Source organism: Littorina saxatilis, linkage group LG14 (assembly GCF_037325665.1).
Source record: "Littorina saxatilis isolate snail1 linkage group LG14, US_GU_Lsax_2.0, whole genome shotgun sequence".
NCBI classification, from domain to species: Eukaryota; Metazoa; Mollusca; class Gastropoda; order Littorinimorpha; family Littorinidae; genus Littorina; species Littorina saxatilis.
The window spans coordinates 2,857,591-2,874,701 of record NC_090258.1 but is presented as its reverse complement, the minus strand read 5'-3'; the positions used below and the strand labels follow the sequence as shown (position 1 = coordinate 2,874,701).

The 17,111-nt window shown below is 44.5% G+C and overlaps 1 protein-coding gene across 1 annotated transcript in view; it reads right to left on the bottom strand.

Moving 5' to 3' along the window:
* Positions 1–16,776, bottom strand: part of LOC138946894 (deoxyribonuclease-1-like) — a 23,219-nt gene extending 6,443 nt beyond the window's left edge. The window contains exons 1-6 of the mRNA XM_070318288.1: positions 16,681–16,776; positions 10,949–11,061; positions 8,067–8,155; positions 7,631–7,717; positions 5,110–5,222; positions 2,652–2,764 (exon numbers count right to left, since the gene is read on the bottom strand). Coding sequence (XP_070174389.1) covers positions 2,652–2,764; positions 5,110–5,222; positions 7,631–7,717; positions 8,067–8,155; positions 10,949–11,061; positions 16,681–16,729 — 564 coding nt within the window. The 5' untranslated portion in view covers positions 16,730–16,776. The remainder of the gene's footprint in view (positions 1–2,651; positions 2,765–5,109; positions 5,223–7,630; positions 7,718–8,066; positions 8,156–10,948; positions 11,062–16,680) is intronic.
* Positions 16,777–17,111: the final 335 nt, after the last annotated feature.

The following is a 17,111-nucleotide window of genomic DNA, read 5'->3' as shown; positions in this document are numbered from 1 at the left end:
TGTATTCCTTGTGAGCCATGACGTAAACAAGCCGATAGCTTTTACAGTCAGCATTGATCCCATGTGCTTTTTTTTCGATACTACAACAAAAAGAAAAGAAAAAGTCGTCCCATCTCGCGGATGCTTTCTCATGATTGTGATGCTGTCCATGTCATAACGTCTCGTGACTGTGATGCTGTCCATGTCATAACGTCTCGTGACTGTGATGCTGTCCATGTTATAACATCTCGTCCTTACCAAACAATTACAACTCTTGCACAACGCCAAAAAAATTAATATGACAGTCATTTCCCTTTATAACTAGCGGGTGCTTTAGCTGCGTACCTCCAGATTCCAGTGAGCCTTGGTTGCTTCATACAGCTTGTGCAAGGCGCTAGTAGTAAGCCGTCATACGTACCTCCAGATTCCAGTGAGCCTTGGTTGCTTCACACACGTTGTGCAAGGCGCTAGTAGTAAGCCTTCATACGTACCTCCAGATTCCAGTGAGTCTTGGTTGCTTCACACACGTTGTGCAAGGCGCTAGTAGTAAGCCGTCATACGTACCTCCAGATTCCAGTGAGCCTTGGTTGCTTCACACACGTTGTGCAAGGCGCTAGTAGTAAGCCGTCATACGTACCTCCAGATTCCAGTGAGCCTTGGTTGCTTCACACACGTTGTGCAAGGCGCTAGTAGTAAGCCGTCATACGTACCTCCAGATTCCAGTGAGTCTTGGTTGCTTCACACACGTTGTGCAAGGCGCTAGTAGTAAGCCGTCATACGTACCTCCAGATTCCAGTGAGCCTTGGTTGCTTCACACACGTTGTGCAAGGCGCTAGTAGTAAGCCGTCATACGTACCTCCAGATTCCAGTGAGCCTTGGTTGCTTCACACACGTTGTGCAAGGCGCTAGTAGTAAGCCGTCATACGTACCTCCAGATTCCAGTGAGTCTTGGTTGCTTCACACACGTTGTGCAAGGCGCTAGTAGTGAGCCGTCATACGTACCTCCAGATTCCAGTGAGTCTTGGTTGCTTCACACACGTTGTGCAAGGCGCTAGTAGTAAGCCGTCATACGTACCTCCAGATTCCAGTGAGCCTTGGTTGCTTCACACACGTTGTGCAAGGCGCTAGTAGTGAGCCGTCTTACGTACCTCCAGATTCCAGTGAGTCTTGGTTGCTTCACACACGTTGTGCAAGGCGCTAGTAGTAAGCCGTCATACGTACCTCCAGATTCCAGTGAGCCTTGGTTGCTTCACACACGTTGTGCAAGGCGCTAGTAGTAAGCCGTCATACGTACCTCCAGATTCCAGTGAGCCTTGGTTGCTTCACACACGTTGTGCAAGGCGCTAGTAGTAAGCCGTCATACGTACCTCCAGATTCCAGTGAGTCTTGGTTGCTTCACACACGTTGTGCAAGGCGCTAGTAGTGAGCCGTCATACGTACCTCCAGATTCCAGTGAGCCTTGGTTGCTTCACACACGTTGTGCAAGGCGCTAGTAGTAAGCCGTCATACGTACCTCCAGATTCCAGTGAGCCTTGGTTGCTTCACACACGTTGTGCAAGGCGCTAGTAGTAAGCCGTCATACGTACCTCCAGATTCCAGTGAGTCTTGGTTGCTTCACACACGTTGTGCAAGGCGCTAGTAGTGAGCCGTCATACGTACCTCCAGATTCCAGTGAGCCTTGGTTGCTTCACACACGTTGTGCAAGGCGCTAGTAGTAAGCCGTCATACGTACCTCCAGATTCCAGTGAGTCTTGGTTGCTTCACACACGTTGTGCAAGGCGCTAGTAGTGAGCCGTCATACGTACCTCCAGATTCCAGTGAGCCTTGGTTGCTTCACACACGTTGTGCAAGGCGCTAGTAGTAAGCCGTCATACGTACCTCCAGATTCCAGTGAGCCTTGGTTGCTTCACACACGTTGTGCAAGGCGCTAGTAGTAAGCCGTCATACGTACCTCCAGATTCCAGTGAGCCTTAGTGCTTCACACACGTTGTGCAAGGCGCTAGTAGTGAGCCGTCATACGTACCTCCAGATTCCAGTGAGCCTTGGTTGCTTCACACACGTTGTGCAAGGCGCTAGTAGTAAGCCGTCATACGTACCTCCAGATTCCAGTGAGCCTTGGTTGCTTCACACACGTTGTGCAAGGCGCTAGTAAGCCGTCATACGTACCTCCAGATTCCAGTAAACCTTAGTGCTTCACACACGTTGTGCAAGGCGCTAGTAAGCCGTCATACGTACCTCCATATTCCAGTGAGCCTTAGTGCTTCACACACGTTGTGCAAGGCGCTAGTAGTAAGCCGTCATACGTACCTCCAGATTCCAGTGAGTCTTGGTTGCTTCACACACGTTGTGCAAGGCGCTAGTAGTAAGCCGTCATACGTACCTCCAGATTCCAGTGGGTCTTGGTTGCTTCACACACGTTGTGCAAGGCGCTAGTAGTAAGCCGTCATACGTACCTCCAGATTCCAGTGAGCCTTGGTTGCTTCACACACGTTGTGCAAGGCGCTAGTAGTGAGCCGTCATACGTACCTCCAGATTCCAGTGAGTCTTGGTTGCTTCACACACGTTGTGCAAGGCGCTAGTAGTGAGCCGTCATACGTACCTCCAGATTCCAGTGAGCCTTGGTTGCTTCACACACGTTGTGCAAGGCGCTAGTAGTAAGCCGTCATACGTACCTCCAGATTCCAGTGAGTCTTGGTTGCTTCATACACGTTGTGCAAGGCGCCAACCTCCTTGACTGCGTCATCGGGGTCAGTGTGGATGGCGATGATGGCGAAGTCGGGCAGCTCTGTCAGCATTAGCATACAGATGGTCAGATAGTCATACAGCATACAGATGGTCACTGTGTGTCTGTGTGTTTGTCTGTCTGTCTGTCTGTCTGTTTGTTTGAGTGTTGGTTTGTTTTGTGTAATCCTGATTTGACTCCTGATTTTCGTGTTTTGATGAAATTCACAGTCTCCTTGATTTGAGGGTTGTTGTTGTTATTTTTGTTTACAATATGGAGTTCTGGGGTGTTTCCTCCGATATTTAATGAAGCAAGAGACTGAAAAAGAGAGAAGATAAGAGCAATGGAAATGTGTCTGACCTTATACGTTGACCCGCTCTACCATGTTCTTACATTTCCCAGATCGACTCTGAGGTATTTAAATGAACACGGTCGATATTACCTGCAGTATTTCAATTAACACGGGCAATATTACCTGTGGTATATTTTCTTCTTCTTCTGCGTTCGTGGGCTGAAACTCCCACGTACACCCGTGGTTTTGCACGAGTGGATTTGTACGTACGTGTATGACCGCCGTTTATACCCCGCCATTTTGGCAGCCATACACCGCTTTCGGAGGAAGCATGCTGGGTATTTTCGTGTTTCCGACATGGGATACAGGATCTTTTTCGTGCGCATTTGGTCTTGTGCTTGCGTGTACACACGAAGGGGGATAAGGCACTAGCAGGTCTGCACATAAGTTGACCTGGGAGATCTACCTGTGGTATATAAATAAACACGGGCAACATCACCTGAGGTCTTTAAATAACCACTGGCAACATCACCTGAGGTCTTTAAATAAACACGGGCAACATTACCTGAGGTCTTTAAATAAACACGGGCAACATCACCTGAGGTCTTTAAATAAACACGGGCAACGTTACCTGAGGTCTTTAAATAAACACGGGCAATATCACCTGAGGTCTTTAAATAAACACGGGCAACATCACCTGAAGTCTTTAAATAAACACGGGCAATATCACCTGAGGTCTTTAAATAAACACGGGCAACATCACCTGAAGTCTTTAAATAAACACGGTCAACGTTACCTGAGGTCTTTAAATAAACACGGGCAACATCACCTGAAGTCTTTAAATAAACACGGTCAACGTTACCTGAGGTCTTTAAATAAACACGGGCAACATCACCTGAGGTCTTTAAATAAACACGGTCAACGTTACCTGAGGTCTTTAAATAAACACGGGCAATATCACCTGAGGTCTTTAAATAAACACGGGCAACATCACCTGAAGTCTTTAAATAAACACGGTCAACGTTACCTGAGGTCTTTAAATACACACTGGCAACATTACCTGAGGTCTTTAAATAAACACGGGCAACGTTACCTGAGGTCTTTAAATAAACACGGGCAATATCACCTGAGGTCTTTAAATAAACACGGGCAACATCACCTGAGGTCTTTAAATAAACACGGGCAACGTTACCTGAGGTCTTTAAATAAACACGGGCAACATCACCTGAGGTCTTTAAATAAACACGGTCAACGTTACCTGAGGTCTTTAAATACACACTGGCAACATTACCTGAGGTCTTTAAATAAACACGGGCAAAATTACCTGAGGTCTTTAAATAAACACGGGCAAAATTACCTGAGGTCTTTAAATAAACACGGGCAACATTACCTGAGGTCTTTAAATCAACACGGGCAACATTACCTGAGGTCTTTAAATTAACACGGGCAACATTACCTGAGGTCTTTAAATCAACACGGGCAACATTACCTGAGGTCTTTAAATAAACACGGGCAAAATTACCTGAGGTCTTTAAATCAACACGGGCAACATTACCTGAGGTCTTTAAATCAACACGGGCAACATTACCTGAGGTCTTTAAATAAACACGGGCAAAATTACCTGAGGTCTTTAAATAAACACGGGCAAAATTACCTGAGGTCTTTAAATACACACTGGCAACATTACCTGAGGTCTTTAAATAAACACGGGCAAAATTACCTGAGGTCTTTAAATCAACACGGGCAACATTACCTGAGGTCTTTAAATCAACACGGGCAACATTACCTGAGGTCTTTAAATCAACACGGGCAACATTACCTGAGGTCTTTAAATCAACACGGGCAACATTACCTGAGGTCTTTAAATCAACACGGGCAACATCACCTGAGGTCTTTAAATAAACACGGGCAAAATTACCTGAGGTTTTCAAATAAACATGGGCAACATCACCTGATGTCTTTGAATAAACACTGGCAACATTACCTGAGGTCTTTAAATATATACGGGCAACATCACCTGAGGTCTTTAAATAAACACTGGCAACATTACCTGAGGTCTTTAAATAAACACGGGCAACATTACCTGAGGTCTTTAAATCAACACGGGCAACGTTACCTGCGGAAGGTGCGGAGAATCGAACAGCGTAAGGTTCTCGTTGAAAGACATCGGTCCCGTCGTCCAGCCCGTCATCAAACTGATACGTGGCCACCGCCGTCACGCGACTCGGCCTGCACGTGCAACACACATGAACAGACAGGCAAACGCATGTATGAATACACCATACAGATACACTCACACTCGCACGCATAAACTTAAGCTGGCATACACACACGAAAGCATGCACGAAGGCATTCTTAAAACAATGACTTTGACTTGGAAACCGCCACACACATTTTGAAATACAGCTGACTTAGGTTTGAAGAGATATAACACTAGTTTTGGAAGCTTGTTTGAAATAAGGTCAAAATGAATATAATTGAAAGGCCCTCTGTCCGTCAATCTGTCAGTCTGTCTCAGTGTTTGTCCGTCTGTCTGTCTGACGGTTTGTCTGTCCGTCTGTCTGTCTGACGGTTTGTCTGTCCGTCTGTCTGTCTGACGGTTTGTCTGTCCGTCTGTCTGTCTGACGGTTTGTCTGTCCGTCTGTCTGTCTGACGGTTTGTCTGTCCGACGGTTTGTCTGTCCGTCTGTCTGTCTGACGGTTTGTCTGTCCGTCTGTCTGTCTGACGGTTTGTCTGTCCGTCTGTCTGTCTGACGGTTTGTCTGTCTGTCTGTCTGTCTGACGGTTTGTCTGTCCGTCTGTCTGTCTGACGGTTTGTCTGTCCGTCTGTCTGTCTGACGGTTTGTCTGTCCGTCTGTCTGTCTGACGGTTTGTCTGTCCGTCTGTCTGACGGTTTGTCTGTCCGTCTGTCTGTCTGACGGTTTGTCTGTCCGTCTGTCTGTCTGACGGTTTGTCTGTCCGTCTGTCTGTCTGACGGTTTGTCTGTCCGTCTGTTTGTCTGACGGTTTGTCTGTCCGTCTGTCTGTCTGACGGTTTGTCTGTCCGTCTGTCTGTCTGACGGTTTGTCTGTCCGTCTGTCTGTCTGACGGTTTGTCTGTCCGTCCCACTTTTTATCGCTTTTAACTTCGGTGTTGATCGGTCGATCTGACATGACATGTGCCATCCCTGTGGCATATCTGTGTTGAAATATTCTATAAACGCAGGAGTAACAAGCGATTAAGCGATCACGCGCGCTTTCCTTTGATTGTATAGGCTATACACCTCAGGTGTTTCTTGACCGATTCGCCTCAAGTTTGTCACGGTGAAAATTGGAGTCTCATCTTTGTCCATCTTAGTAATCAAAAGACCAGCATAGAATCAAACGCCTGAAAACCGGAACGCTTCCAACATCATGCTACAGACTAATCAATGGGCTCACTCTACAGTATTGGGTTAGTGCTTTGCTAAAACAAGAGGCGAAGCCTTCAAGGCTCACGTAAGAAATCGACAAACAGTAACACAAACTCAATCACTCCGTCACACATACACACACACAGTACACACACACACACACACACACACACACACACACACACACACACACACACACACACACTGACACACCCACACACACACACACACACACACACACACACACACACACACACACACACACAGAGAAAGAGCATAGGTGAAACTGTGCAAGAAAGCGAGACACTAGATCTAGATCTGTCTGTCTGCATGTAGCCTACTTACATGGACACGACTGCCAACTAGTCTCGGCCCGCTCAAAATAACAATCACCGAGACTTTCAGTAATTCCATCGCGTGACGTCTAACCCTCGTACGTCATAATGTGACGTCAATGTAATATGACGTCTTCAAATGTTAAAGTTTCTACCACAGACATACATACATACATACATACGCACGCACGCACGCACGCACGCACGCACGCACGCACAGACAGACAAAGTTTACCAACGCATAGGCTACACTTACGTGAGCCAACAAACACTTTACAGGTGGACGATATTCCTTAACTGATCAGCAACAACATATTGAAATAAACAACATTAACATTATAATTAACACTCTAAACTCTCAGGAATTAGACTTCAAACTAGTTTCTCGGGGTTTCCAGCAGATAGGGTCTGGAGTCATGCAGACAAGTATTCAAGACAGAGACATTGTTGCCTGAGACATTACTAGACCGACCCACTATCCTGACCATAACACGGACACGGGACACTCAGCAGGGAGTGACCAGTCCAGTTTTATTGACCAATAACTCACAATGGCTCTACGCAGAGCAATGAAACGACAAGTGGACAGCGCTTTGAAATCAGATGTACAACCCTAGTACCTACAACCGTGCCTTTCTCGTTAGTATGGGAGAATAACTGTAGCAATCGTCAGCTAAACTGTAGAAGGTGATCTCGTAGAAGGTTACAACTATGTCACAGGTTGCGTGAAAGCTATTACTACTTTCCCAAATCAGTGATTCGGATATATGCGCATCTTTAAACACTGTGCCTTAAAGAATGTTCGATCAGTTCGTTACAATCAAGGAAGGTCTTTACGGCTTTAGAGGAAAGACATAACTGTATTCTTGATAATCTCAGTGTGCATGCATGTACCGGGTGACTGTTGACTTACCTGTAGAGGAAGACGTACTGTTCCTTGGAGTTGGTGCGACCCAGTCTCTCGCTCTCCACACAGGCGAAGGGATCCGTCGGGTCTAGCCTTAAACACAAACTGTCGTGTGAGGTATCAATACACTGACAGATTGACAGACACACACACACGTACGCACTCACGGACGCACGCACGCACGCACGCACGCAAACGCACACACAAACACACGCACAAACACACGCACGCAAGTATGCACGCACACACACGCACACACACGCACACAAGCACACACACACACACACACACACACACACACAAAACACTGAATGAAAGCACAACCAAACCGGTCATTCAAACCAAAGAGCGCTAGATACATAATTGGAAAAGAAAGTAAAAAGACACAAACGAATGAAGTTGTTGGCGGGAAATAATATGATTTTTTTTTTAAAGACAGTACCTGTTGAGATTCTGGATCAGTCGGTCAATTGCCGTCTGTGACTTGTCCCGTACTTCCTGGATCAGAATCAGGTCATAGCGACTGATGATCTGGAAACATATAAACATGCACATTATTATAGATACGACAAAGTTTGTTTTAAAGGTGTGATTCCATAACATGGCCGAGGTTCTTGCATAACGAGCTTCGAACGTTATCAGTTATTTGCTCAATCGTCTGTCTCGGAATGAGTTAAAGGTACTGAACTTGTCAAATCCAGGTGCACGGAGCCCCTGGGGCTTTTAGTCATACCTCAGGCAGCTATCCGTTAGAAGAACTACCAAGTTTCATTGACTTGCACCCAAAGAGTAGAGAACTGCGATTTTTTTACGAATTAATTTTGTACTCGGACCCGGCTGATCTTGGCATATTTTTGAATCTAAATTTAGATCAGGTAGATCACCACATCATGCACACAAAGACACGTCACTAGCAAACTATGTCAGACGTCATCATGAATTTGTGTAAAACAAAATGGAGGCTGGAATCACTCAGTTGAATCGAACTCCGACCAAACACCACGTAATAACTAGGTTAATTTATGCACTCGCGTGAACAAGAAACTGTCGAGCTTCACAGATGTTGTCGTTGGGTAGTTTTGGGTTTGTTTTACTACCATAGGAGGATTTTTGAACTGTAAATGCACTCAGCTGCAACAAAAACGCAAAACGAAGGCTGTGAGCTGCACTGTGCTGTGCAGTACCCGTCGAAAGAAACGCAACTCATTCGCGCCCACTGTTGCAAAAGATTTTTCGTCAATTTCCAATTGTCGTAAAATATGAACCAGATAAGGTACATAAGAAAGGAAGACAGATTCGTGGAGGATATGTTACTGGCTCTACGATTAGTGCATATTATTTAATAGTTTTCTTTTTTTACCTTTTCATAAACTGTGTTATACATGGTAGGGGTCAATCGAGTCGTGATTGCAGCCGAACGTGTCACTTCGACACGCTACACAATTCGTAAAAATGCATATTTGTCAACTAGGTATAGACAGTTGTGGAGGAAATGTATCTCTCAACACGATCATTTAATTAGAATTATTCCCCAAAGCGTAACATAATTACACAGATTAACATAAATCACTTAGACGGTGTTAAAAAGGTTCATTTGGGAAAAAGCTTCTTCACACGGAATCAACGTTATGAATTTTTTTAAGAGCAGATGCTTTTGTGATTAAGTGTCTGTTCTACACCAATATTCTATAATTACAGTACAGTTTACTTGTGAGTGTGTGTGCTTTTCCTTTCTTTTTTTACTCCTTTTTTTGCAGGTTCGGTTTACTTTTTACATTTAGTCAAGTCAGTTTTGACTAAATGTTTTAACGTAAAGGGGGGAATCAAGACGAGGGTCGTGGTGTATGTGTGTGTGTGTGTGTGTGTGTGTGTGTGTGTGTGTGTAGAGCGATTCAGAGAAAACTACTAGACCGATCTTCGTGAAACTTGACATGAGAGATCCTGAGTATGGTATCTCCAGATGGTTTTTTTCATTTTTTTGATAAATGTCTTTGATGACGTCATATCCGGCTTTTCGTGAAAGTTGAGGCGGCACTGTCACGCTCTCATTTTTCAACCAAATTGGTTGAAATTTTGGTCAAGTAATCTTCGACGAAGCCCGGACTTTGGTATTGCATTTCAGCTTGGAGGCTTACAAATTTATGAATGAGTTTGCTTATTAAAGTTGTCATTAAAATCGATTTTTCGCAAACAGATTTAAAATTGATTGCATCGTATTCTTCATCACGTTCTGAATCTAAAAATAAATACATATGCCATGTTTACTCTTAAAATGTGATCACAATTAACGAAAATAGATTAATTAGTCTTACGATTAAAATTTAAGAAATCGATCCAAAAATGACTTTATCTTATTCTTTATCATTTCCTGACTCCAAAAACATATTGATATGATAGGTTGTATTCAAAACAAGCTCAGAAAGTTAACAAGAATACAGAAAAGCGCGCTTTCCTGCTTAGCACAATACGCTACCGCGCTATTCTGGCGTGTTAATTTCACTGCGTTTTGCACGTGGGAGGTGAGCGATTTCCTTCTCGCGGGGATTGACGAAGCTGTACTGTCTTGGTGAAAAACTACAATGCGTTCAGTTTCATTCCGTGAGTTCGACAGCTTGACTAAATGTAGTAATTTCGCCTTACGCGACTTGCTCTTTGTTCTGATCCTTTCTGATGTTGTCAGTTTTGATGTTTGCCATGGTCAAACAACAAGGTGTGTTTTGAGTATTTATTGTCCGTTCAATTCTTTTTCTGCCCAATTCCTATCAGTTTTCAATATTGTTACGGTCGAATAACTATGGGTGTATACACTTTTATCTCAGTTGACCTTCTTTTTTTGTAGATCCATTTATCTATCTAACTACTGAGCGCAATCGACGAGCAATAACTCTGTGGGTTTGTATGGGCTGTGAAGGATTGAATGATCTTGGTTTTATTGAGGCAAACTTTCCACACGGGCATCTTGTCCACGTGTTTCAGACACACCCCTCAGGCTTGTCACAGGCCTGAAATATCACGTGGGAAAGTTTGACTCAATAAAAAAAAGTGCAAAGGGTTGGAGGCGTGCATGCCACTGGATTGTGAGCGATGAATTTACAACACTAAAGTTCAACATTAGGGGCTCCGCTCGCATAATATGTAACTTCAGCAGGACCGACGACGCACTGCAGCTTATCCCAGCCCGCTACACGTTGCATGAAAGGAAAACAGGCCAAGTACTCGTCATAATCCCTATCGCGGTATAAATAATAGGCCGTGCGTCGTCTGTGCCGCTGAAACTGCCCAGGTATATTCTGCCCTTTACCAACATGTCCCTAATGATGGTACCTTGAGAAGAATTTCTGTGACGTCTTTCTCAGAGAACTTCTTGATGCCGAAGATCTGGATGTTGAACGCGGCCACCTTTAATGGCGGCTCGGCAAGGGACACAACTCCAGACCCTGACAGACAAAACAGTTTCTTTGTGAGAACACCCAGACACAGTCATATCTATAGAGCAAGCAGAGGTTCCATTGTTCTCGTGTAAGCGATCACGTGCAACGCCACGAGTAACGGAGATATTTTTAACAGGTGATTAGACACACACACAGTTCACTCAGTTTGTTTCCGATGCCAAGCCCAGATTCCCCCCCCCCCCCCCCCCCGGCCACACACACACACACACCAGCTATAGAAGAACACAGCCACACTTTAACCTTTGCAAGATTTAATACGACAGAGGGGGCCCGGGTAGCTCAGGTGGTAGAGCACTGGACTTGTGATCGAGAGGTCGCTGGTTCGAATCCGGGCCGGGACGGACACGGGTCAACTGTATGTGCAGACCCAGAGACGGTATCCATCTCCCACCCCCGTGTCACCACAATGGCACGTTAAAGATCTTGGTCATTCTACCATAAGTGCAGATGGCTGATACCACATAAACACGCAAACATCAAAAAGCCGTGAGGGCGTAAAACTCGAATCGTATAAACCAATTCATGTCCTATAGGACATTAAGACCTGACGGACAATAAGCCCCTTAAAATTTACTCTCTTTTTTATACGACAGATTTTCTTCACTCAAAAAGTATGGCAACCGCCGGCTTTCATTCCCAAGGCGGGCGATGAATTTACACCTGGGGAGTGAATAAATGAACTTGAATATGAACCATGGGTGACACATTTCCCCCCAGCTGAAAAGCCAAGCAGCTGGAGAAGAACAGCACTCCTTAACTGGCTGAAGCCTACCATTATTATTCGCCTTGCTTCAATTACGTCAAATAAACGATTATGAACTGTCTTTGAAAGACTAGCCACTAGCGTGTGACATTCATGTACAAATAGCGATTAATGTTCTCGACAGTAGAATGATGTTTATAACTTTGGATGGAGACACTGAAAGTTTTGTGGATAATTAAACTGATTTTCAGTTTATTTACTGAATATATTCAGCGTGTGTGTGTGTGTGTGTGTGTGTGTGTGTGTGTGTGTGTGTGTGTGTGTGTGTGTGTGTGTGTGTGTGTGTGTGTGTGCGTGTGTGCTCGCGTGTGTAGAATCTACTTGCTCCATAATTATGCTACTAACCCTGAATAGGAATGAACAGGGAAATAGAGCAACAGATTTCATGTTCGAATTTCGAATTAATGAAAATATCAGTTTCCTATATCTCACAATTCTGACAGAATGAGGGGTGCTGGCAGTGCATAGCCTATGTTGTCACAATGCTGCTTCACGGAGTGACACAAAAAAATAGCCACTTAAAAGTACCATCTGCTAGGTTCGGGCAGCTGAATATCTCTAAATATGTTTAAATATCTATGCTCATAAGGCTGTTACACATTCAAATAAGCAATTCGTGTACTTACAACGTTCTGACTTACTTTCGCTAACTAACGTTAGATTTGTGTGCACTGCCTCAAAAAAAAGGGGGGGGGGGTATCAACAAAGCACTATGTGCTACACTGTCAGAAGACAAAAGAATTCCTTCATAGGCAGGTTCTACAACAAATATAGACACACCTAAGATTATTGCTCCAATGTCACTCTTATCAGTACTGTTTCATGTATTCCATAAAAAAAGGTTGCCGCGACCGGATGTAACTTTTTCCTCAAAACACTCACTCACCCAACTGTAAAATCTGATTTAAATAAAATCAATACAGTACTTACTTGCATCACTCTCTACTCGATCCAAGCTCAAGTTAGCCATTGAATCGGTAATTTCTTCATTTGCTTGCTCCATTTTGTACAGTCACAGTCACAAAGAATTTTGAAAAGAAGTCAATTCGTCACTCAAATGTAATGCTAACTCGACAAGGAGGCAGGTGCTTTAACAGTCAATCTGCCCTTATTTGTATAATGCTTCCATTCCAAAAACAAAGTACGGTCCGGTCTGAACTCGATGCTTTCTTACAGCAAACTCCCAGGACTGAAAAAACACCACAAACTTCGGGACACAAGCGAGAGCTTTCTCAGTCAATCTACCCAAACTACTATGGAGAAATAGATGTGTTTAACACCTGCTGAAATCACTGGAAGAGGAGTAAGGTGAAACACTTAGCTCGTCTCTTCCACTGAAAATGTACTTCAAGCGTGACGGCTGCGCGGGTTCATGCGTGCGATCCGGTGAATGGCCCGTCACGTTCTACTTAACATGGACTGGCAGGGTCATATTCGTACTAATATTTATACGGTTCTGACCTACTTTTTCTAACTAACGAGAGGTGGATCAAAAGCCGTGTCAGATGAGGGGATCCATACATTGCAGTCTATGCTAGGCTGATAAGGAAGATAACTTCTTTCAAATGAGCGCTAGGGAGACCTCGAGTCTGTATCTGTTTCTTAGTTGTGATCACGTGCCTGTTGGTGAATACTACAGTTTGGTGTGCTTGTCTTACTTGCAGAAACTGCTTAGATGTTCCAAGATCAGTCACGGTTTTGTGGAGCTCTTTGTCTACATAATTAGGTTTAGCGCTCAAATGTGTAATAATTCATATCGAGCGGACACGACCAATATGTCGGTCTCATACATTCATCATCAAGCTCGTTTTCTGAAGAAATAAAGTTTAAAGACCCTAACGCCCCCCAAAACACACACACACACACACACTCACACACACACACACACACACACACACACACACACACACACACACACACAACCCCTACGGTAGGCTTACCCCCCACTCCCAGTTTGTGGGTGCCATTTTATGGTGGGAATATACATTTAGTTACTGGACCCCACTAATGGACACCGCTAACCGTGGCTAGCAGTCCTTCTAGACACCGCTAACCGTGGCTAGCAGTCCTTCTAGACACCACTAACCGTGGCTAGCAGTCCTTCTAGACACCGCTAACCGTGGCTAGCAGTCCTTCTAGACACCGCCAACCGTGGCTAGCAGTCCTTCTAGACACCGCCAACCGTGGCTAGCAGTCCTTCTAGACACCGCCAACCGTGGCTAGCAGTCCTTCTAGACACCGCCAACCGTGGCTAGCAGTCCTTCTAGACACCGCCAACCGTGGCTAGCAGTCCTTCTAGACACCGCTAACCGTGGCTAGCAGTCCTTCTAGACACCGCTAACCGTGGCTAGCAGTCCTTCTAGACACCGCTAACCATGGCTAGCAGTCCTTCTAGACACCGCTAACCGTGGCTAGCAGTCCTCCTAGACACCGCTAACCATGGCTAGCAGTCCTTCTAGACACCACTAACCGTGGCTAGCAGTCCTTCTAGACACCGCTAACCGTGGCTAGCAGTCCATCTCGACACCGCTAACCGTGGCTAGCAGTCCTTCTAGACACCGCTAACCGTGGCTAGCCGTCCTAGATACCACTAACCGGGGCTAGCAGTCCTTGACACCGCTAACCGTGGCTAGCAGTCCTTCCCGTGTAAATAGTTCGGCTGACTATCTCAGACCCCACCAGGCTTGTACATGGTATATAGTAAGACCATCCCTCCACTTGATCTCAGACACCACCAGGCTTGTACATGGTATATAGTAAGACCGTCCCTCCACTTGATCTCATACACCACCAGGCTTGTACATGGTATATAGTAAGACCATCCCTCCACTTGATCTCAGACACCACCAGGCTTGTACATGGTATATAGTAAGACCATCCCTCCACTGGATCTCGTACCAAACAGCAACAGCCTGGCCGCTTGCTGAACAAGTAGTGAGTTGGAATTGTTTGATGAATTAAGTTTTTTTTATAATTCATTAAAAAAAATTCCCACTGCACACAAGCTGTTCATTATTGGTATGTGTCCAAATGGTGGGATGGTCTTGTCCCATGTAAAGCCTGACCAGATGTGAGATGGTGAACCGTAGTACTTACCCGGGATGACCCGGGAAGAAATGTGCCTTTAACGAAGTAGACCCAAAAGAACCAGACGATGAGTGGCAAAGTCATCAGTGCTCATTAACTTGTAAAGGCATCGGTATAACGTCTTTAGAGCCTGCTTCGTTGAAGGGGCGTGGGAAACTTGGTGACTGAGGTATCTTCCGGATGTAGGGGAAGGGCCCCTAATATGGACCACTTTTTGTTTATTGCTGATAACTAGCTTGTTTTCTTGCAAAGAAGTTTCATTTTGTGGTTGGTAGTCCTTCTCTCTTAGTTTAACCGTTAGGCCTAATTAGAGTGGAATAGCTTTGATAGACATTCAGCAAAAATTAAATACGGAAAAAATCACAAATGGTCCATATTTGGAGCCTGGGCGCCCAATATGGACCAGTGAAGCGGCCTTCACGAATCACTGTAAAAAGCCCCCTATACTTCAAAATAACATGATACAACTTAGTGTGCAAGTCAGACAAATTCAAATATGCTTTAGATTTAGCTGTTTCGGGTTGATGAGAGCATTATTTGAAGCACACCAGGAAACTGAAGAAGCTTATCAAAAACAGAGTGAAAATAAGTGAAATTATCAACTTCCACACAAAAAAAGACTATTTGTTATATTTTTTTGAAATCTCGAGGGCTAGTTATAGGTTATTTTCAGCAAGCTTCTTAATGAATTAATGAAAATTGCCTTTAGCTTTTATTTTCTTCGATTTGTTGAAGGTGGTCCATATCAGGGGACTCACACATACTTTGAGGTTTTGCTATTATTTTTTGTTTGCAGTAAAAATTCGGGGTACACACTGCTAAAATGTAACAAATACGGTCTTAGCTGTCATATATAGCCATTTTTGTGTGATAAAAGCTTTGGCTGTGGACAGAAACGAGTCCGTTTTAGGCGGCAAATTTAGAGTGAACGCTGCCAAAAGTTCAAAAAAGCGAAAAAGCCTAACGGTTTTGAGGTTTGTGTTTCTGCAACTGTTTTGACATGTGCAACTTATCCAGAGAGGGTGAATAAAGCGAATGGAATTGTTTTGAGCGCTCTAGCGCCGTTAGTTTGTCAGAACCGGAGGTGGTCCATATTAGGAGCCTTTCCCCTACAGTTGAACACAGGGTCATCCGAAGCCACGATTTAGGTTTGATAAATAGCTCAGCCAAGAACTGTGTGTGTGTGTGTGTGTGTGTGTGTGTGTGTGTGTGTGTGTGTGTGTGTGTGTGTGTGTGTGTGTGTGTGTGTGTGTGTGTGTGTGTGTGTGTGTGTCTGTGTGTGTCTGTGTGTCTGTGTGTGTGTGTGTGTGTCTATGTCTGTGTGTGTGTACGTGTGTGTGTGTCTATGTAGTCTGTGTGTGTGTGTGTGTGTGTGTGTGTGTGTGTGTGTGTGTGTGTGTGTGTGTGTCTATGTATGTATGTGTGTGTGTGCGTGTGTGTGTGTGTGTGTGTGATTGTGTGTGTCTATGTCTGTGTGTGTGTGTGTGTGTGTGTGATTGTGTGTGTGTTTGTGTGTTTGATTGTGTATGTGTGTTTGTATGTCTGAGTGTGTGTGTTGCCCTTTCATAGTGTGTCATATAGGCTAATACTGCAAGTGCAAAGCGTTACCTTTGCGAGGACGATGGGCATTCTGATTTAGAACAAAGCATTCCAGCATGTTAATTGCTACGTTTTGGTCAGTATTTTCACTCTCAGTGTCGTCGTTGTCGCAATATAACACACCACATACCTAACATTTATTGTGCTATCTGTACCTTTGATCTTCTTGTGGGCTGAAGATTGTTTTCCTATTGTGTGAGCCATGGCCAACCTGGTTTTGCTTTTTGGAATCACCAAGAAGCTGCGCCTAGAACTGCATGCACTTTAATGACTATTGTGTATGGAAGTGACGTGATATGAACACATGGAACAGATTTCTAGAACAAAACATAAGTTTTTGCTAGCTTTGGTTATGTTTATCAAGATTTCACGTGCATGTGCAGCCGAACATGAAATACTACGATCGAGTTAGTAGTTAGTTAAGGCTGGAGCACACTTTGGAAAGTACGTTGGAGTAGCCTCCCTTCTACGTTGGAGTAGCCTCCCTTCCCGGATTTAGAACGCGTTTCGTGTCGTAACAGATTATCCACTTACTAGCCATATCCGTATGCAAAATAATGAAATAAACATTAGGAAATGGCAGACG